Source organism: Crotalus tigris, unplaced genomic scaffold (assembly GCF_016545835.1).
Source record: "Crotalus tigris isolate CLP2741 ecotype Arizona unplaced genomic scaffold, ASM1654583v1 scf7180000018030.5226217, whole genome shotgun sequence".
NCBI lineage: Eukaryota > Metazoa > Chordata > Lepidosauria > Squamata > Viperidae > Crotalus > Crotalus tigris.
The window spans coordinates 3,441,646-3,464,956 of NW_024096786.1; the positions used below are offsets into that span (position 1 = coordinate 3,441,646).

Here is a 23,311-nt window from a genome sequence, read left to right on the forward strand (position 1 = left end):
TACACAATACTCTCTCCTATTTTTCACTTACAAGGTAGAGGATTGACACCTTTGTTTCTTAGTGGTTTTGTTCCTTCTTCTGTGGACAGTCTTAGTCTTTTGTAGTGGAGAAGAGGTCAGCTCAGTGGATCCTTACTTATGGAATGCCCTTGCAGTATTTTAAATTGCTGGGAGAAGTAATCCAGTAGTTCAGGGTATATAGGATATGCTGATGATACCCAATTATACATCGTTCCCCCATATTATCAGGGAGAAGTTATTGATGTTCTTTTCCAAAGATTGGAGGCTCTGAAGATCTTGATGGAAGAGAACAAGTATTGGATTCAAGCAAGATGGGATTGCTGTTTGTACATCACAATTCTCCTTTGGTGCTAGTTTTATCCCTGAATAGGCAGGCATTACCACTCCAGGAACAGGTTTTTGAAATGAGGGTTATTCTAGACTTGCAGATTCTGCCTGTGTAAGCCAAGGTGGACAGCCTTTGCCCAATATTTGATAGTGTGCCAATTGTCCTTTCCTGGTTCTAGTAGGACCCTAGCAAAAATATCTCAATTTCTTATCACCATCCACATAGATTATTGCACTTCACTTTACATAGGTCTGCCTTTAAGGACTACCTAAAAATCATAGTTGCTCCAGAATGCACCAGCCCACATCCATAATATTGTAGTGATTTGAGGAGGTAGGGGAAGAACTGCAGCCAAGGCAATGGTCAGATAACTCACAGTAGGAATGTGGATGTGGAAAATGTCTTGGGACCCTTACTAATTTCTTAGACTGTAAAGGGGATTGGTAGAAATTTCGGTCTTGCAAGATTCTATTAATGTAACTTTACAACTGTTATTGTAATATAAACTTACAATAAAATACAGCTGCTTCTTGTCATGGACTACCTCACAAGACTGACAGCTATCTACCAACATTGACAGCATATTACATTTGTATTGCAAATCATGATGGTCATGTAGGAAGGGTCTCCATGTTGTCCTTTATTTCCTGGATGTCAGGACAATTAAAGTCGGAAAGGGCTGCTTCCCCATAGTGAAAATGCTACAGAACGGTCTCTTCACTAAGATCAGACTGACATCCTACTTGGGAGCTTTCAAGGAATTATTAAAAATAGAATTCTTGTGAACAGTCTTTTGAAACATCTTTAGTAAGAACAGCTCTTGTTTCTGTTTCTGTTATATTTTGTTTTGCAATTTGCTTTGTGTGTTATTTTAATTCTTTTGATGTTTTATTGTAACATCTGAGAGTGTAAGATTGTAATGGGATAAAAACTGAATAAATACAAAAATAAATAAAAGTTCAACAAGAGAGCATTTTTATGAATGTTTTCTAAATGTGTGCTTGTGGATGTTTAAAAAATCTTCAAATCAATGAGCTATTCTTCAGTAAATATTTACAGCTGCTCTAGCTTGCAGAAATATGTAAAACCAATAATGAAATACTGTAGATATCTTTTGGGGAAAAAATTAAGACATTCCCAAGGCCAACTATTAATGCACTTTTCATTTATGTTGCAGAGTTAAAAATTCTGCCCTTAAACAGTCTCCAGGATACCAGACCGAGCTAGTTATACAGTTAGTATGGGTGAGTGGTGAACCTCCTCAACAAATAACAAGTCTTGCAATCAACTCTGCATATGGATTGTAAGTAAACTGGTTTTACATTTTATCTCACCCAAATGCTACATTAGAAAATGAACTCAATATTTTATGTCACTCTAATACTAAATGAACTCAGTAATTTGTCACCAGATACTTTAAGATCATGTACAGCTGTATTAATCTATTGGTATATATTACAATAGAACTGTAGTCTTAGTCTAGAGACCCCTTAACTACAATAACAACCTTTTGCATTTCTTTGTAATTAGTGGGAGAAATAACTATTGATGTAAAGTGTGTATGGCATTTTTTCAGAAAAGATTAATTGCTTTTAAAATAAGGCACACATTTGTAAATTTAATTAAACCCACATCTATATATGCCAATCATTTTCTTTCATGAACAATAAGATGTACATATATTTTTCTTATAGTACAAATGTTTAAAAATAGAAATTTTTAAAAAAGTATGATAGTCATGGGATGAAGGGGAAAGTGTAACTGTACTGGGAGGGGAAAGACAAAGACAGAGGGAACAACTGAATGCTAATAAGATGAGGGGAACATGTACAGGGAAAAAAAGGAAGAGCCTGTTTAAGTACTACAGAAAATGTTAAAAATCACTGGATAAGCAATCCTCTTAGCTACTGGCTAATTTTCAAAGACATAGTTACATTTCAGCAGAGATGCCTACAGTTATTTGCATCTCTGTCCATTGCTATCTATTCAATATTCTCCTTTTTTAATTAGAGAATGTAAGAAGCCCCTCAATTCACAAATAATTATTTGGGCTAAAGTGTCATTCTTGGTTATTATGAATAGTATTTATTCATATTGTCCAACTTGATTGGTGCTACATCTGTTCATTTATATGGATGATTAATTTTGTGAAACTGTCTACATTTCTAGAAAATATCGATCAAAATACTCCCATGGCATAGCGTGTGTGTGTATATGTATGTATGTATGTATGTATGTGTGTATATATATATATATATGCTGTATATATCATAAAATAAAGATTGATATCAATAATTTATGTCAAAAATCTATGGCTGTAATCAAAAATGTATTGGTTTGATATGTTGCTATGTTTTAGTCAAAGAGTGTCTGAAAAACTGATTATGATGAAACTATATTTTGGAGCTCTAGCTAAAGGGAAGTGTTTGCAAAAGTTAAAACCTTTGATGAGAGAGTAAGAGAAACAGAATGTAATAAGTACAGGAAACCTTGGGGGAAAGGCTGATATTCAGATACCTAACATAAGTCCATGTTACTATTATTAAAGTAATTTGTCAGTTACTTTTTTGGTCTAAATGTGCATATTGGAAAATTAAGAGATCAGTAGAAAACATTCATCTGAATCATGTTTTTTCCAATAACTCTTTTCCAGAGTAGTTTTTGGTAATTGTAATGGTATTGCAATGGTTGATTACATTCAAAAGACCATGCTTTTAAACCTTGGCACTATTGAATTGTATGGCTCTAATGATCCTTATCGGAGGGAACCTCGATCTCCACGCAAAAGTAGACAACCCTCTGGAGGTAAGGGGCTAATAAAAATGTATACTTTGCTTTTTAGAAATGTGGATTACTAGCCTTTTCTTTGAAAATGACAAATGAAAGCTAGATCGTAGGATTTTCTTCTAGGAAACCTCTCTTCTGATTGTCATGGACAGATTTACTCGTACAAGTTGTTCATCCACTAACACCTTTTTCAATTAAACAGTATCAATTTATCATATTCTGCTCATTATTTTCAAATTCTCCCTCATGGATTTCTACATGCTAATTTCTGAACTAACTACTTCAATCATAACCTCCAATGCTTCTCCCATCTTTCTTTTTTATTCTTTTTTAATTGCATACTTATAGTATATTAAATTTGATTGGCTAAAAAAAGTCAACAGTTTCTCTGTCATTAGTGTGAACTGTGTCTGAACAGACAATTCTGGAAGTGCTGAACACTACTCACTAAGACTTGGCGGCTATTGATATCTTCTTAAAGTAGCTCTCTTTACCGCTGTGTTTGTAAGTCTAAGATAGGCATGCTACAATTAACAGCATAGGTTTGCCACAAATAAATCATGTGAGTCTAACTTCGTTTCCTTCTTTGATAGAGTTGCTAACTTTGAGGACATAATGTACAGAGTCTTAATGTGATTAGACCTTGGCAAGTTTTCAGCAGAGTACCACATGATATTTCTTTTATAAAAAAGTAAAATATGAGTTAAATGTTAGCTGGGCCTACAATTGATTGAATGGCTTCTCAAAATACTAGTCATTAACAGTTCCATTTCTGCTTAGAGGGTAGTAGTATCAAGTAAAGTGTCAGCACTGTCCTAGTCTCTGTGCTTTTCAACCGTTTTCTTATTGACTTGGATGATATTATTTAGAGAATTTATCTAAAGTTATCAGGTTTATAGATAATAACAAACTGGGAGGAGTTACAAGTAGTTTAGATGAAAGAAGACTCAAAAAGAAGACTCAAAAATCTAAACAATCTTGAGCAGTAGGCTGAATGAAATTAATTGAATGGAATGGAATAAATAGAATGGAATTTAGTGGGCAGGAAAATGAAAATTCTAAATCTGAATAGGAAAAATGTATAGAATGATGAAGATCTTGCTTGGCAGTAATAGTTTAAAAAGGATCTGAGTGTTCTTGTTGATTACAAGTTAAATTCAACCTGCCGTGGGGCATTGCTGCTAAAAGGGCAAATGCTATTTTAGGATGCATTAACAAAATAGAGTCCAGATCCTGGGAAGTAATTATTAACTCTAAGCTTGCCCTGGTCAGATCCCATTTGGAATACTGTGTCTAGTTATGGGCATCACAGTTTAAAAAGGATGACAAATGAGAGAAAATTCAGAAAAGGTGAAGTATCTGAAAATCAAGCCTTAAAGTCAACCCAGTAGAAAAGATGACTGAGAGAAGATATGTTAGCAACTTTTAAATATCACATATAAACTGGAATCAACATATTTTCTGTTGCCCCAGAAGACAGGACCAGAATTGATGTTTTTTCAAAGTTTTTATAGTAGCTTTATATTGTGATCAACTGAAGTAATTGAATAAAAGTGCATTTGTAACTTTCTTCTAGACAAATAATAGCAATAATTTCTGTATTCATTTTTTAATTTTTTTAGCAGATTCTGTTTCTATTATATTTTACTCAAATCAAGTTTTGCAGTAGATTTTTCTGGCTTCCAATGCAAAATGTTGGTGTCTTGTCTTTTCTTTTTATTGCTTCACTAAGGCATGCTGGCTGTTGTTTCTTGCATGTGTGGCCACTCTAGCTTATATTCAGACTCTGTGAAAAACCTTCTCACCTCTAACATATGTAAGTTATCTAATGACAATGTAGTATATTTAGGTTCAGCTTTGTTGTTGTTGTTAATTGCAAAGTCGTGTCCGACCCATCGCGACCCCATGGACAACATTCCTCCAGGTCTTCCTGTCCTCTACCATCTTCTGGAGTCCATTTAAATTCACACCTACTGCTTCAGTGACTCCATCCAGCCATCTCATTCTCTGTCGTCCCCTTCTTCTATTGCCCTCAATCTTTCCCAGCATTAGGCTCTTCTCCAGTGAATCCTTCCTTCTCATTAGGTGGCCAAAGTACTTGAGTTTCAACTTCAGGATCTGGCCTTCTAAAGAGCAGTCGGGGTTGATCTCTTCTAGGACCGACCGGTTTGAACGCCTTGCAGTCCAAGGGACTCGCAGGAGTCTTCTCCAGCACCACAGTTCAAAGGCCTCAATTCTTTTGCGCTCAGCCTTTCTTATGGTCCAACTTTCACAGCCATACATTGCAACTGGGAAAATCATGGCCTGGACTATGCGCACTTTTGTTGGCAGGGTGATGTCTCTGCTTTTTAGAATGCTAAGGTTCAGCTTAGTTATTCATGTTTCCTGAGATTTGTTTTATGTTAGCACTTTTCCAACTGTTGTATGAACAAAAAAATGATTTTTGTATTTACAAGGTACACATATTGTTATGCTTTTAGTGCAAGATACAGAATACACATGGTTCCTCTGTATCCGATGCCTCTCTTTGTGCCACTTACGCTGATATGTTTGGTTTATAGCCAACAGTTGCCAAATTTCACCAGCACTATTCAGTTATTACAGGTACCTTCTAGTGTAGGCTTCAGAAAGAGGCTATGAGAAAGTGTCCTATCTGGTCTCTTTACAAGCCTGTAAATAAGGTGCATTTTCCAGATTCAATATTTCTATCACAAATTTTCCTGCCAAGTTACATAGTTCATTCCTGTTTCCTTGTACCAGATGAAACTTAACGGTCAGAGAAAAAGGAAAAATTTAATTGGCATTTGCTGTTGCTTTCAGTAATGCTTAGGTAGTCCTCAATTACAACAGTTCATTTAGTGACTGTTCAAAGTTACAGTGGCACTGAAAAAAATGACTTATGACTGTTTTTCACACGTACGACCTTTACACCATCCCCGTGGCCATATGATCAAAATTCAGATGCTTGGCACCTGACACATATTTATGACAGGGGCAGTGTCCCAGGATCATGTCATCCTCTTTCGCTATCTTCTGACAAGCAAATTCAATGGGGAGGCCAGATTCACTTAACATCCGTGTCATTAACTTAACAACTACAGTGATTCATTTAACAACTGTGGCAAGAAAAGTTGTAAAATCAGGCAAAACACACTTAACTGTTTTGCTTAGCAACAGAAATTTTGGGCTCAATTGTGGTCGTAAGTCAAGGACTAATTGTATATTGTCATTAATTGAACAATGTTATGTTTTCAAAAATATACATGCAAATAATGCTGCAGCTTTAAGCTAAATCCAAAATAATCTCTTCCTACTGGATCCCTGTGAGTGAGGGATGGAAAACCTGTAAAATCTACCATTTAGAGATTATAGTTTTTCACCCTGCCATAATAGACTTCATAGTGTTTCCTCACAAGCTAGTATTTCTACCACACATCTAGGTCATATGGTTGTTTTCTTTCATGTTGAACTCAACATTGATTCTATTCCCTTTATATTCTCTCAGATTGGCATGATAATGCTGGTCAACATATATCCTGCCAAGGGTTTGGATTCTTCTCTTAAGCGTCATTAAATTTTTATCATCTCTTCTCTTCCCACCCTCTTTGGTGAAATAAGGAGATGTCAATAAAGCAAGAACCCAAATTTCTCTGAAACCATCAAGAATTCACTAAAAGTTGCTTTTGCTCAAGAATGATTATTCTTCAAAGCTTTCTGATTTGGCGAACAGCTTATCTATCAAGGCTTTCTTCATGAGGGAGGAGCAATTGCATGTATTTGGCATAGTAACTTTGAATTTGTCAAATATTTTATATTTTTCACAATAATTACAACAGGATGTATACTGAAGTCTCTTTTAGTAAGATACCTCTGTACCACTATGACTTCAAATGAAATAGGACGCATACATTTATTTTACCCATCATATTGATCTAATACCAGTGCAGAATATTCTACTGCAGAATACAGTATGGAAGAGATTATCTCAGGGTGCTTTTGTTTTCTTAAGTCTAGTTGCAATATACAGTATAGAGTAAAAATACAGTGCAAGTTATCATCTATAGCAGGGATGTCAAACTGCTGGCCCGTGGGCCAGATGCATCTTTTGGAAGCCACGCCCACTCCATTGCCGGCAATGGCAAAACCGTTCCAATACGTTGTGCGACATCACATGATGTCGCGAGTTTGACATGTCTGATCTATAGCTACAATGTATATGGTTTCCAGAAAAGTGGAATTATTTACCCCCAATTTTTTTTACCTGAATTTAAAAAAGTGACAAAAATATTGGAAAGCAGATTTTCAGGTGGTAAAAATCACTCCCATTGGTAGTAATTGCAAAGTTATAAAATGAGTGCATATGTTAGTTGCATCAAAAGAAAAGAAAAAAAATCCTTTCACCAAAAATGTTGTGATAAAGGTAGTAAACTTTCACTCAGTTCAAACATAGTAACTTCATCCAAGTTGTTTTTGTAGATGTCATAAAACTGAACTAGATATCACATTACTGATAACTAGTAGTGGATATCAGTGGATATATTGGGGAAAGAATGTAACTTGTTTTATAACTGTAACTTGCTTTGTAATTGTTTTTAAATACTTTCAATGGTTCCATACAGCCCTTTAAAAAGTGACTAGAGTGCTGTTCATTATTTTATCTTGTGTTGACATGTCTGAATTATAAAGTTCTAACTGCAAACAATATGCATCTCAATCATGAAACGGCTTCTGTTTATGTAACAATATTTTTTTATCTCCCAATTAGTTCTTGAATTTTCTCAGATTTTTTTTGCCCCAGGAATTTTTGAATCTACTATTCTGTCAGCAGCTTCATGCAAAGTCAAACAGATATGCCTCTCTGAAAAGGGGTGGTAGTGAAGGGATTCTTTATATTCTGGCTTTCTTCTCCCCATTTTATTACCAGTAAGAGACATAAGGCTAAAAGACATAAGGGCTGTGAAAATTACCAGTTAATAGAGAAACACAATTGAAATAGTCAATGGGAATGTACTATAAAGAAAAAGAGCTTTTGCCTTCCAATATAAATATTGTTTCCAATATCTGTTCTGACTTTCTGTAGGAATTTAAAGCAAGTTACATGGAAGTTCTCCTTTAATTTGTCTCCACGGCAACAACAGAGTAATACAGTTGGTTGAGCTGGGTTTCAACTGGATCATTTCAATCCGAATACATCAGTTTAACCAATACACTGCTACTTTTTGTCCTAGTTCTACAGTATACCTCAGCATCTCTCATACTACAACCCACCCACCCCCCAATTTTATCTATGGACTGCCAACATCTATTTCATTTTTTGTGCTGGGTTCAGTTTTACTCTGTCAAGGGTAAATTGAAGATGAGATATGAACAGTTTTTGTTTCCTGTGTTAGAGATAATATTCCCATTATTAAATTGCTTAATATGCTTTTCATCTTGTTTTAATCAGCAAAAACTATTTGACCCTAAGTGTGTAACCTATATTATGTACAACTCATTAAATTGTAATTTATACTGCTTTTTCGTAAATGCAGTATTTAGTGTAATTAAAAGGGTTATAATAGAAATGAAGCATAAACTATTTCAGTCTTTTTCAACCTACACACATTTGAAAGTCTCAAACTGAGAAAATGAAATTTATGCTTTCATGATAAAAAAAATGGAGAGCCTTGGACAAATTCCATTACTGGAATTATTTTTAATCAGAGTCTTTAATCACAATAACCACTGTGGTATCTTTTGTGATTCAAGAAGCATCATTGCAATATGAATGATTTGTGTTTTAAGGGTTTTTCATATTTAAAATGTACAATTGAGTTTGCCCTGTGACAATACATAATAAAAGTGAAATATTATATTAATACAACGTTTTGGCTTGAGGGTTCATTTGAAATTTTTAGAAGTATCATACATACCATTACAAAATGAGTGATAGTGAAGGATTGGTCATTCATGAAATGCTACAGTAATGGATTTTAAAACACTTCATAAAAAACGTTACTTCAAGGCTACCATAAAATGATTAATGTGAGACCCTGAATAGATAGCATAGTTGATGCTTGGGTCTTCCAAACAGAAACTCTGTTGACTTAGGATTTTCTTCTATATGACCATCACCAGATGCCACTCTCATATGCCAAATCTTCTGACAGCACAATTAAATCCAGAAGAGACTTTCTATGTACAGTATGTGATATGCACATATTTCTACCTGTCTATCTTGATGATTTTTGTTATTTCATTCTCTTATCCTTGATTTGTTCCACCTGCCTCCCTCACCTCCTCATTGCTCTTCATAGCCTTTTTCATTTTCTTTCCCTCACTCCATATGATCATCTACTTCATTCCCCTGGTATCTTGCTGCACACAAATTTTCCCCTCAATTACCAGTCTGTACTTTCTGTGTGTGGGGGAGGCAACCAAGGACTACAAAACACGTCTTTTGAGGATGCACTGTTCACTTTAATATGCTAATCATCTGTCCTCTAACATGGAAAAGACTTTTACAAACCTGTTTGTAAAACTTTGACAAAAATATGCTATCCACACAGTATTAGTGACTATAAAGAGAAAGGAAAGATAATGTCAGAGACAGAAAAGGGAGTGCTTGGGAGTCAGAGATTAAAAAGGTGTTTTTAAATTAAAACAGTAGTTCTCCAGAATGGAGAATTCTGGAGTTTTAAATTAAAAAGGTGGAGAGTGGTTATTCTGTTTGCAATTTGTACCATAGATTGTATTATGTTTCAGATTAATCATATGCCCTTTATATACCTATTATATTTATACACAGATCTCAATAAACAAAAATCTTGTGTATTTTATTTTCCAAATTAAATCTTGTTAAAAATCTGAAAAAGTCTATTATGTGCTTTCTGTTTTACAGCAGGTCTTTGTGATATCAATGAGAGTACTACAGTACAAGAAGATCGTTGCAAGTCACCCACTTCAGGTAATTAATTAAATTTGCAAACAGTTTAAATAATACTTCAAATGCTATATTAGTGTGGGGGGTGTTCTTTGATTTTTGGGTTCCAGAAGGTACTTCACAACTTCACAATGATTTTTCATATATACAGTTCAAGCAAGTATGTGGTCCTGTTAATATCTTTATCAGGTGAAAAGTTTGTCCTTGGTTTAATATACAAATAGGCCATATCCATTTTTATGTACTTATAATTTATGTATACTATTGGCAATAATAATTACAGTATATGAGGGAAGTGTTTTAATTACCTGGGACTATGTGTTTCAAATAAACTTAGATCCCTGAAATTTCATGGAGTATTTTTCTAACCATAGGCAAATATGAAATTTGTTCTGTCATTCTATTGGGAAGCATAATTTCTTTAATCAGAAACTAAAGTTTGCAATTGAGTGTGATAATTTACTTTGGTATGAGCTTCAATTTATAAGTGAATGATGTAATTTTTATTTAGAAGACATCCAAGATTTTATCACATATATATTAATTCTGGTAGTAAGATGGAAAGATCAGAGCGAGATCTAGAATAAAAACAAAAAGCAGTGATGGTATCAAAAATATTCATAATTGAGTCAGCATACAAAATGATTATTTATAATATGTTCCTTAAATACATGAGTGTAATGATCGTTTTATCAATTCAAATTTTAACGTGTGGTTGCAATCATTTATTTCATTCTATTCCATCATTTTCCTGTAGCCTGAATTATTACACTGACAGCAATCTGAGAGGCAAGCAGGAAAAGGAATATTATATAAAAATATCCACTATTGGTGGGAAGGGCTTTAATAGAAAAATTGGGGGGGGGGGATAGATCGCACTGCCATAGATGGTTTAATTTGGATTTTCATTATTTCTTTTAAAGGATTTAATTTATTTTGAGCGGAGTCCCTTACTTATTTGAGCTTAATTGTAATATTATATGATATTGGAGAACAAGGTTAGCTATCATTTGAAATAAATAAATAAAGCAGGCTCCAAAATTCAACATAGATTCTTAGATAGTTTAAAATAGTATTTCCATAAGGTTTTGTTATTTTTAGAAGTAATTTTACAGGTAAGTAAAACATTATTTCTTGCAAAGTTTTGATATATAGGAAAGCAACTATGCTTTAAATTTTGCTTAAATTCTCCTGAAGAAATAGTAAAGGCAAGTATCCTTGTATTTTCATTTTTTAACATGAGTCATCTCAATTTAGATAGGATTGAGATTTCTAATGGTAAGCTATCATAGAGAATGTAATAGAGTTTTTTTTCCTTATCACTAACATGCAAATCCTAACCTTTCAATTCAATTTTATCAGCCAAGTCTGTTACTCTTCATGGCTTCTAAACATTACACACATGAGATTTGTTTTGTGCAGATATTCTGAGAGGTTCTCTAAATGAGTTATTTTTAAAGCAGGAAACCATATAAATCACTCACTGTATCCAATTTTTTTCAGTTCCTCTTCTTTAGGTTCATTCTGCTTTGAAATGAAGAGTGGCACTTTATAATTTACTATTCAAGAAAATTTTCACTGATGTATTTTCAATCTTAATTTATTTTTTTTCTTTTTCATTTAGATTGACTACATATATAATTTACCACTGAATTTAAAATATAAATTATATTGTCTGCATTGCACTGTGAACTTTTTTTGTTAAACATAAACAGTCTTGTCAAATGTTACTTTTCTTTACAGTATTGAGTAAATATGTACCATCTGCACTTGTTTAACAGATAGAGTTTGATTACCTTTCATTAGGAAATGATTATTAACCAAAATAATGTTATGTGTCTGATTGAAAATGTAATGACATGGTGACATAGGAAATACAGAATTGTCTGGAAAACTGAGGTCCTTATACCAATTCTGTGGGCATCAACAGAAGGAGATATAATTGGAGAGCTGAACATTATACAGACCAGTGGTTCTCAACCTTTCTAATGCCGCGACCCCATAATACAGTTCCCCATGTTGTGGTGACCCCCAACCACTTATACATCACCAGGTGCCAGGGGTGTGGCCAAAGAAAAGGAGAAAAAAATGGCGGACAGCCTTGTTTGGCGACCCCCGTGAAATGGTCGTTCGACCCCAAATGGGGTCCCGACCCACAGGTTGAGAACCACTGATATAGACATTTTTACCAGTACAAAAAAATTAAAAATGAAAGTTATCCATACTTATTGATTTTATATATTTTAGATTACCATTGCATTTGATACTGACTAGGACATTGTGTCTCTTCTTTATTTTTACAATCTGTTCCAATTCCTTTGCCTGTATGTATTTTTATTTGAACCTCTTTTCTTTATATTCCTTTCATTCTTGTCTTCACTCATGTAGGTTCTGGTTCCCCCAACAATTCTGGTGATGAACAAAAAATGAATAATTTTATAGAAAAGGGTATAGTATTTTTATTTCTAAGAGTACAGTATTATCATTAATTTCACTAGCTTATCTTTTTAGTAAATTGACATTTTCTATCAAAATATTATTTGCAGTGAAAACCAAAAGCAGAAAGTTTTCCAAGATGATAGCCAGTGATATAGGTAGGAACTAGAAAAAAATATCCTTTGCTCCTTCCTAGCACTTTATTCTATGCAGCGCTTAATTCAGTTGTAAAACAAAGCAAGCTGCAGTGCATTACTGTTAAATTAATACTCTCCTAACCATTTATTTGCTTATTTTCTAAAATACTTTGCTTTGTTATTTAATCAAGGAGATGGGCTCTTAATTTTTTTTCTAATTTTATGCACACATTCCTCTACCAAAAAAAATTTGGCTTCAAGTTTAAAATATTGAAGAAGTTCAATCGTGGAAGCATTACTGCATAAATCATTTGTAACTTGATCCTCTTGAATAAACCGAATTATGTTGAAATGAATCATTATAGATCTTTTCCAATTTTAAGAATAAAAGTATGACACATTTTTATTTCTGAATTACTGCTAACCAAGCTAATATATTTGACAATAAATTGAAAATTGTAACATTTGCAGTACATGTGAATGATGATTGAACCCTTCTGTTGTAAGGATCTAACTATGGTGAATGATGAATTAACATAAAGGAGAGACAGGAATAGTTTCTTGCTTGGATATGGTTATTTTGCTTTTTTATTTTAAAGTATAACGTTATTGGTTTTCTGCTTAAATTAAAACTTTGGTTCTTTGGCCCTGTATCTGGGAATATGTACTTTAATTCCGTGATGCTCACTTGAGCATATATTATATTATTACACTATAAAGGCTTTTCTGAAACTACATTTCAGTTTCTGTCATTTTTATTTCTCTGATTATCTCAGAAGATATTTATTTATTTATTTATTTATTTACACAGAGCTTGGGTCATTCTAAATTTGTCTTTTTATAGCAAAATAAAAATAAAGACACCTGACAAATTAATGTTATCTCTTTTCTTTTAGAAATGTTCAAAGACTTTATATATATTTAATTGCATATTTGATAAAACCAGGGGTCTTCAAACTTGGCCCTTTTATGACCTGTGGACTAACTCCCAGAATTCCTCAGCCAGGCACACTGGCTGAGGAATTCTGGGAGTTGAAGCCCATAAGTCATAAAAGGGCCAAGTTTGAAGACCCCTGGATAAAACTATTGACTAGTAACTTCCAGTTTTTGAGTGAGAGTGTTGAAATCATTCTTACTTTATAGTTCTTCTGAAATTAGAATTCAGAAAGAAGTTCATGGTGACATGTATTATAGCAAATGGTTTGAAAAAAATACACTTTTTAAAATCATATTAATGGTATTGAATGATAAGCATTCTCAATGAAATTTGTTATATTTCATTTTGAAAAAGTCTATACTATATTATAATAATAACCAAACCAGCTAGATACATTTATGTTGTACTAGCAATGTAATGTAGATTTTAAAATTGTATTTATGTTATTTTAGTAGCATCAATATTAGGCTCTTCTGGATGGATCCTGTGCCATTCAGCTAATGCTAGGAATGGAGAAAGATGGATGAATCAAACAGGAAATAGAGTAAATATAATAGTTTCAATGTAATATAATAAATAGTAATAGCACTTAGACTTATATACCGTTTCACAGTGCTTTACAGCCCTCTCAGCGATTTACAGAGTCAGCATATTACCCCCAACAAACTGGATCCTCATTTTCCCGACCTTGGAAGGATGGGATCCTGTGTCAACCTTGAGCCGGTGAAACTCGAACATCTAGCAGTGGGCAGAGTCAGCCTGCAATAGTGCATTTTAATCACTGTGCCGCCACGGCTCTTATGAAGCAATAAAAGTACTTACCGTACTTTCCGGCGTATAAGACAACTTTTGAAAGTGTTGAAATCGTCGCCGAAGTCGGGGGTCGTCTTATATGCCGTGTCGTCTTATATGCCAGAAATAACGGTAGTTTCCGGCATATAAGACGACTTTCTAGGCATGTGACTCAGCGCCGAAGTCGAGGGTCGTCTTATACGCCGGGTTGCCTTATACGCCGGAACATACGGTAATTTTAAGGTATTCGTTTTCCTATTAGTCTGTTGTCATCTACAATTAGACTCCTCAAAATAAAGACACTTATGATTACTTGCAGCAATTGCTTTGACTAAGTAACAGAGAAAAATAAAAATTACTCATTCGATTAAATAACATCTAAATGGAAAAGTAGTTGTGGTCACGTAACTATTCCAGATAAATAGTTGCAAAACTAATATTTTTGGAGGGGACAAAAAAGATTTTTTTTTTTTCTTCAAAAAGAGATTTACATTTTTCCTGAAGAATTGGGGGGATTAAAATGGACTGAAGAATTGGGAAGAAAGGTAAATGCATTTTTATTTTTTTAGAATTATGAAAAAAAAAATGACAAAATTTCTAGGTATTATAAACTTTTATATCCCACCAATGATACCTAATACCCAATGCAACTGCAAGCTTTTCCCACCAATGATACCTAATACCCAATGCAACTGCAAGCTTTTCTGTACTGAATTATTCCAGTTGCTGTACTTAGGACACATAGTCTTCTTAAAATAAGAGTTAGGATTAGTTTCTTGAGAAGTGGGGAGGGATATTTTCATTTTATAAGAGAAGGGAAAGAATTTCTTGCTCCTTTGCCTATGACTATATGCTTCACTCTTTATCTGTTTTCCTGCTTGCCTGAATAGGTCTCAGAGGACTAAGATTGCAGTGAAAAGCAAGAAAATGATTGCTTGATTCAGGGAAAGTTAGAAGGTGCATTCTGTTCCATTATGTTTGCTCTTCAGATTCAAAATATATCGTAGCAAATTTAATAGTTTGGAAAGAAAGCATTGCATTCTTTGTTGAAAGATAAAATGTTTACTTTTGTTGTGTTAATCTTATTTTAATTTCATTAGTACTTTGTAAATTATAATTGGGTTTTTACTAACCTGTTATTTAATGGAGAAATACGGGGATAATGCAGCAACATTAATTTTATCAGTAAATCAAGATTTACATAGCATGTTTTATGTTTCATAGTACCACTTTATATTATTAAATGCTTTTTTTACTTTTTTTTCTGGGATCAAAATTAAACAAGGTTTATTTCAAGATTAACAATTTCTAGAAATGTTTAAATTCATATTCACAGGTCTATCAAAAAATGCTTCCTGCAACTACCAGCCTCATGAAGTTTTGTTTTTAGAGAAAGATACCTTTCGCTTCCAGAGAATGGTTGGCAATTTCAAATGCCCTAAGGAAGTTCATTAAGATTTGCAAATAAATATTAGTTTCTCAACGTTAGAGGAATTTGATTGTTTATATTTCCCCTTGCCATTCAAAACAAATGTACAATAAAATTCTCCAAACTTCCTGTTAATAATAAGATGAGAAAGCAAATCTAAGCAAAAGTAATTTCTAGTTCAGTTTCTACCCTAATTGCAATAATCATTTTCAGCAAATAAAAAAGTTTTTATCTACAAATGTTTGTCAAAAATAATAAACTAGATAACACGTGATTTTGTTTCTGTATAAAATGAGAAAAGTATTAGATTAAATCTATCATAAATTTCTATAATAAGTGGGACAAGATGGAGAGATCAGTTTGACAAATCATGTTGTAGTGCCAAAATTAGCTCCAAACAATGCATGATTGTATTTAACACTAGTTGTGTAGAGTTGAGAAAAAAATAAAAGGAGCATATAGTGCCCTGAATAGTCTTGCATATAGAATTTTAAAGCAATAGATTTTAATAAAATTTTCTACTGTTAATAAAATTATTACATACACAACAGTGTGAAACCTTAGCTGCCAGTTCTTTAGTTGGTGTGACCTTCCTACGCATCAAGTTCTCCCAAGAACCTAGGATATTGTAATGTATCAGCATAATATACAGTATGTGTTCCAAGCGGTCTTACCTTTTGTAATTGAATGATGGAAATTTTGCCAGCACACAGATTTTCCCAGTGCCATCAAAATTTCCAATATATATATGTATGTATGTATATAGGTCTTTGGTTGTTCGGGTTTTCTCCCGCGTAAAATTGGAAGTGTCTTGGCGACGTTTCGACGAAGTCCCATTCGTTATCTTCAGGCTGGTGTTTTCAGCTTCGTGCTTCGAGCAGCAATGTGTGGTCTTAGCTGTTTCTTCCTTTTAACTGCCAGTGGAGGTATGAACTGATTGGGTGGGAGCTTGGCTGTGTTCTGATTGGGTGGAGGTGTGTTCTGATTGGTTAGGGGCTTGGCTGTGCTCTGATTGGCTGGGGGGTTGGCTGTGCTCTGATTGGCTGGGATTGGAGTGTTCTGTTTGGTTGTGCTCAGGTTAGTCTGAGTTGCAGAGGGATTTAAGATTTTGGGCTGCCTTGCTATTTTTTGGCTTCGCGTTCGTGGTCATGCTTCCTCTTCATGGAGGGTGTCAGTTTGCTTCATGTATGGATTGGAGGGGTTTAAAGTGGCTAATGATGCAGCTGTGGTCTGGCTTCTGGTTTGTGGTCGTGCCTCATAATCGGTGTGGGTTTGGGTTTGTTTTTTGCATGGATGTTTGGTGGTGACATCCTGTGTGGTTTTTGTGAGTGTGGGTCTGGTATCATTTTAACACAAAAAATCCATACATGAAGCAAACTGACACCCTCCATGAAGAGGAGACACGACCACGAACGCGAAGCCAGAAAATAGCAAGGCAGCCCAAAATCTTAAACCCCTCTGCAACTCAGACTAACCTGAGCACAACCAAACAGAACACTCCCCCAGCCAATCAGAGCACAGCCAAGCCCCTAACCATTCAGAACACACCTCCACCCAATCAGAACACAGCCAAGCTCCCACCCAATCAGTTCATACCCCCACTGGCAGTTAAAAGGAATAAACAGCTAAGACCACACATTGCTGCTCAAAGCATGAAGCTGAAAGCACCAGCCTGAAGATGACGAATGGGACTTCGTCGAAACGTCGCCAAGACACTTCCAATTTTACGTGGGAGAAAACCCGAACAACCAAAGACCTACATACAAATACCCGCGAAAACCTCAGAAAACAAATATGTATGTATGTATATATATGTAACCAAAGACCTACATATATGTATATGTATATATATGTATGTATATATGTATATATATATATGTGTATATATGTGTGTGTGTATGCACACACATCATATATATTATAATTGTGATTTTTTTAATTGAGATGGAAATATATGATATATAATTATCATTATTTCAGTATTTAGAATTTAGATGGTGACCTATGTGTTATGCCATTGGTGACTATTTTTTTTTTCTGCTTTGTGGATTGTGTAGAATTTGCCCAGATAAGCACTTTTAATATATATTTATTATCATTCAGTACCAACATTTTTTTTAATATATAGGGCCTAATAAAGTCCTTGTCAAATAGTCCTTCTGCCTTACAGTGGATAACAGTTTTAAAAAGGGAGTGACACTTTTGATTAAAATTAATCAGATTATTATACCTGTATTTTAAGTGAAACACAAGTATAGCTGCTATTTCCAAGTGTGGATTGATCTAATCAGATAATAGTCAACAATCTTTGGTTTTATTTATTAGAGATTATTTGGCCATGTGTAAACTATTTACTGGTTATTGTGCAGTATACTTGAATGGATGAGTAAAGGTACAATTTTTTTAATAGAAAAAAGATGGAGAAATGCTTTTATAGTAATTATAATTTCCAATCTTCAGGTTTCTTTTGCCCACAGAAATTTAGCCTTTTTTTCAATATTTTATTAATTTTTATAGTCACAAACTTAGCCTTTTTAAACTGTTTGTGTGGATTCAAGTTTGCATGAACCTGTGTTGCTGTCTTTGTCTATCTTCAAGGTGGTGAAAAGATTTTCATTGTGGATTTTGAAAACTCCCCTAAAAATAAAAAGAGATAATTGTATTAAATTCTGTCAAAATTGTATTTAATAAGGATTAAGCTGCCTAGATTGTTAATTTAATACCAAAGAACATGTTAAACTACTTTCAATCTTATTTGAAACTAACAACATATAAAGCAATATACACAAATATAATACAAATTGTGATTTTACATAACATAAAACAATTTTATTCCAGTTACCTTTAAACCAAATTAATTATTCTAAAACAAAAAGCAGTAGCAAATAACAGCCTTTGAAAGCTCCATCCCCAGGCCTTTTATTATCATAATTTGTATTTTCTGAAGCAGGGGAAATTGATAGAGCTTCCTGGAAACATTAATTCCAAGAATCCTTGATGAAAAGGAAATGTTTATAGTAGCTACAGTCCTAATTATGTTACAAGGCTTTTTCATTTAGATTCTTTTAAAGCTTTCTGACTCTAGATTTTAGCCACTATAGTGTATTTGTTTAATATTTTATTTTCCTGCAAAGCATGGCCTTGTTTTTATTTATTGATGTAAAACATGTTTTTTAAAAAAAGCTGTTTCACAAGATGCCTTAAGAAACAGATTTTATTCTTAGCAGCTGCAAGCTTTAAGGGCTAAATCTTGTATTATATAACCAAATAATAGAATCCTCTTTATTCAGGTTATATCTGTCCTCAATAATAGGGACAGAATGTCTCTTTGAAAACCTCTTTTCCTTTTCCCTATTTAAGCTAGGAGTAGGAATAGTGGGACACAGTTTCCTCATTAGAAAGAGAATGCTCACTCATCCCAATGACTGCTGTGGTTGTCAGAAAGCATCATTTATAAATATGCTAGCAGTACATCCCTAATAGTCCTATGAAGCCCTATATTTTACCCTTTGTGATGTGTCAATTTTCCTATAATTCTGAAAATCTTTCTAATCTGGCAATTTTCTATGATCTTTGCCATTTTAGAATTGCAATATTTGGGACAGAATATTGTCTTGTAAAAGATATTTAAATAACTTTGGCTCCATCTTGATTGGTACTAATTAAAATATGTATTTGGGGGAGCACAAATATAAATCAGAACACCTAATGTACCACAATAAAGACATTTGAAAGCCTAATAATTTTAAACATCAGTATTTTTAATTTGCTTTAATTCCAGAAAAAGTAATTGTCATACTCTCATTGCACCTTTGTAATTAAACTTTTCATAAATGTACGTTTACATACACATACTTCCTTGCTTAGAACTAATATATGAATTCTGAATTTGAAAACTGACAATTTTAATTATTTCATATTCTCTGAAAATATGATCATTTTAGTTTTATTACAAAACTATACATTATTTTTCAGCAAAGATGTCTAGAAAATTAAGCTTACCAACTGAACTGAAACCTGAGTTAGGTAAGTATTTGTTCAAAGCCTGTATTAATGGTGTTTATACTCTTTCAAAAGGCTATAAAAATACACACTTGTGTATTTTGAAATTTCACACATCTAAGTAGGGAAATTTTTCATTTATTTTCCATTATTCAGTTCCAAGTTTTGATGCAGTGCATGTTTACAATTTCTTTGCCCTCAGTTTGGAACTATTTTTATGTTCCTCTTTAAAAGCCATGAAAAATATCACCCACAGAAGTATAATTTTGTTCATAGTTTATTTTTTAATTTTCATAACTTACACTATTACTTTAATAGAAAACAAAAATAATATCAGGAAATTTACATAACTTTCAGTTTGGAATAAATAACAGTAGTAAATAATTAGATGGAAAATGCAAATACAAATCTCTCTTTGACAAATTATTTTTAAATATGCTCTGGTATGTCTGGTATCTAAATAGATATATCCTTTGTCTAATCTGCAACTAAATAAATACTAAATTTGCTAATTGTTTAAATCAACTTTCATATAAGGTATCAACCGCCTTAAGGAGATTTAACATTGCTCTTTATTTTGTATGTCATAATTTTCTTGTTCGTTGTTGTAAGGGTCTGAATAAATGTTTCTGAAGACAGTATTACTTTCAAAAACACTTTGTAATTGTAGAAGATGAAGAAATATATTGAAGGTTCAGGTATATTATGAAACTCGTGGTTAATTAGAGCCTGGCCTGACTGAAATTTAAATTAACATTTCTTTATTATGACATTTTATTATCTGGGATGTATCAGTAGAGTGGGCTGAACTCAATTTAAAATCTGTTTTAATAACTTTATTCAATCATGTTGCTACCTTAAACTTCTTATGGAGAACTCTACTAATCTCTTGAAGTATTATTTTCCCCAGAAAGTGCTTCTACAAAATATTTTTATCCTGTAAAGCAAATAAAAATGCATAGAAACTTAGTCAAAAGAGGCTGAATTCACCAAATCACCTAATTCTCTATTTTCAGTTTTATATAAAACTCTCAATTTTTGTTCATTTTTGTAAGATTTTATATTAATACTTTAGTAATTCTTCATCCCTTTCTCAATTCTTTGTTTTATTTAAAAAGTAAAAACAGTTTATAAAACACTATTCTAAAAACATACTGACTACATTGTAACAAAACATATAAAAACATTTTGATCTTAAGAGAGACCTAGAAGTCTTATAATTCCAAAGATATAAGATCTGGGCAATGAGTATAATCAGAAATCTATTTCTGTTAACAGAACTTTTTCTGTTGGAAAAAGTGGAATTGGGATTGGGAGCAATCCAACTCTTATTCTTTAGAAAGCCTCAAAAAATTTTCTGGAAATTTTAGAAAGTTTCAGAATAGATTTGTGGGATATATTGGAGTTTGTAGGTAAGGAGGAAAGTTATAGACAGCCACATTGTACAAGGAAAGGGTAGCATCTGTTCATGAGGCATTGGACTATTTTTACTTGGGTCAATCTATATCCAAAATGTTTAGCATGCTCTTCTGCTTTTCCATTCACTATATTTTTTTAAAAAAAGTGAAACAAATAGTACTTTTCAGCGTTTACTAGCATAGAGTGATGAGTGTATCCAAGAAGATCCTTAATTTTTCAAGGAATATTTTAGTTCCTTTTGAAACACACTAGAATTGTCCCATCAATTGCTTATACAGTTATTTATAGCTGTACCCGATTTTCTGCTCGCTATATTAAAATTGCGGTTTTGAAAAAATACTAAATTTACAATTTAGGTTAAGGCAGTAATAAATAGTATAATTAATTACTCACAAAAACCATCTGAAACAGCTTGATAATATTTCCCTATGCAGAGCTTTCTCAATTGGCATATTCTCACCATCAGGGCCCCACATTATGTGTTATTATTGCATCTAATATATAATATATACAATATAGCTTTACTAGGATATTATCCAGTACATTCTCTAAAATTATCAGACTCTGCTTCCTGCAGATTAAATTAGAAATTTATAAGATAGGCTCTAAATCTTAAAAATGACATTGAAAAGATTGTGAACAAATAACTTGCTACTTCCCTTCCAATACCTTCAAACAGATTTTTACATGAATTCTTTTTAATTATGCTTCGGTACATTTACTATATTTTATCACTATCTTAATAATCTTTACTATTTAGTAAACATATCTTTTCCAATCTCATCATCTTTAAAATCATATTCAGTAGGTTATGTGGTTGGTTGTTGTTGATACATGTTTCAGTGTCTGGATTTTTATTTTCTTCTGGATAACTATACTTATTTTGTTTTTTTTCTGTGCTGTTTCCAATAATTAAGCATTCATATAATTATTTCCTTTTTGTATCACTAATCAAAATTACTGAAATTAGGTTAAAAATACCTTCATAATGGCTGCTTAACAATAAAACTGGAATTCATAGTTTTATATTTGTGTGTATGTGTATGCCAGAGAGACAGATTTGAAAGAAGTTTTCCATTCAGGTGTGCTGCACCTAGTTTTCATCAAAATGAAAATGGCTGTATATATTTGAAGTAGTACGTCATGTATAATGTAACATTTATTTTTGAGAAAACTATAATGATAGCTACTCTCCTGTTCAAAATATTACTGTGTAGTATGACTTAAATATACCATACATGTCTAGGTTCGCTATAGTTCACAGGGAGCTATAGTCAATTAACTGTCTAATGAGTGTGCTTCTACATTTCCAAATATATAAATACATTTTTATCAATCCTATGTACGTCAGGTATACAATTTAAAAATCTTAAGCATGCCCCTAAAAATGTAATGATGATATGAATCTAACATTACTGAATTGAGATTTTAGAGGTGGATATACTGTATATATAATGTTCTGTAAAGTATGAAATAGAAACAGTAATATTGTGTTGCAGCATGTTTAATTAATGCAAAATCTTTCAGATGTTAGAGACAATTCCTTCAGCCGTTCCAGAAGTTCTAGTGTAACCAGCATTGATAAAGAATCCCGAGAAGCAATTTCAGCTCTCCATTTTTGTGAGACCTTCACCCGAAAAGCCGATACATCACCTTCACCATGCTTGTGGGTTGGGACTACTTTAGGCACCGTTTTAGTCATTGCACTGAATTTACCTCCAGGAGGAGAACAAAGACTAATTCAACCAGTTATTGTTTCCCCCAGTGGTATGTATTTAACAAGAAACAATGAACTAGCAAGACAATGATTTTACTATTACTGACAACTTACTGTGTACTATTAGTTCTTAGTTTTTTGTTCATTCTGCAATAATCTGCAGGGAAGTGTTTAAAAAAAACTTGAGACAGGAAATATAAGCTTTTTCATTAAAAAAGGAAAATTTGTCATAAATGCCCCTTAATGTAATGTAATCTTTTTTTTAAAAAAAGTTCCACCATCTTGGTTTTGGAATGGTCATATAAGACTTTAAAATAAAATAAAATCTTAAAAGGCAGGTCAACAAACCATAAAATCTTTAAAAATGAAAATGTGAAATAATCA

At 33.1% G+C, this 23,311-nt stretch overlaps 1 protein-coding gene across 4 annotated transcripts in view; it reads left to right on the forward strand.

The window, feature by feature from the left end:
* The window catches only part of STXBP5 (syntaxin binding protein 5), a 110,039-nt gene that overhangs the window by 75,365 nt on the left and 11,363 nt on the right, over window positions 1-23,311 (forward strand). For 2 of the 4 annotated variants that reach the window (XM_039346869.1, XM_039346872.1), the window contains 7 exons: window positions 1,527-1,652; window positions 3,003-3,154; window positions 10,017-10,082; window positions 12,447-12,506; window positions 12,605-12,652; window positions 19,765-19,815; window positions 22,738-22,977. In XM_039346869.1, the coding sequence (XP_039202803.1) occupies window positions 1,527-1,652; window positions 3,003-3,154; window positions 10,017-10,082; window positions 12,447-12,506; window positions 12,605-12,652; window positions 19,765-19,815; window positions 22,738-22,977 (743 nt within the window). The remainder of the gene's footprint in view (window positions 1-1,526; window positions 1,653-3,002; window positions 3,155-10,016; window positions 10,083-12,446; window positions 12,507-12,604; window positions 12,653-19,764; window positions 19,816-22,737; window positions 22,978-23,311) is intronic. The other 2 variants (XM_039346870.1, XM_039346871.1) reach the window with 2 other exon arrangements.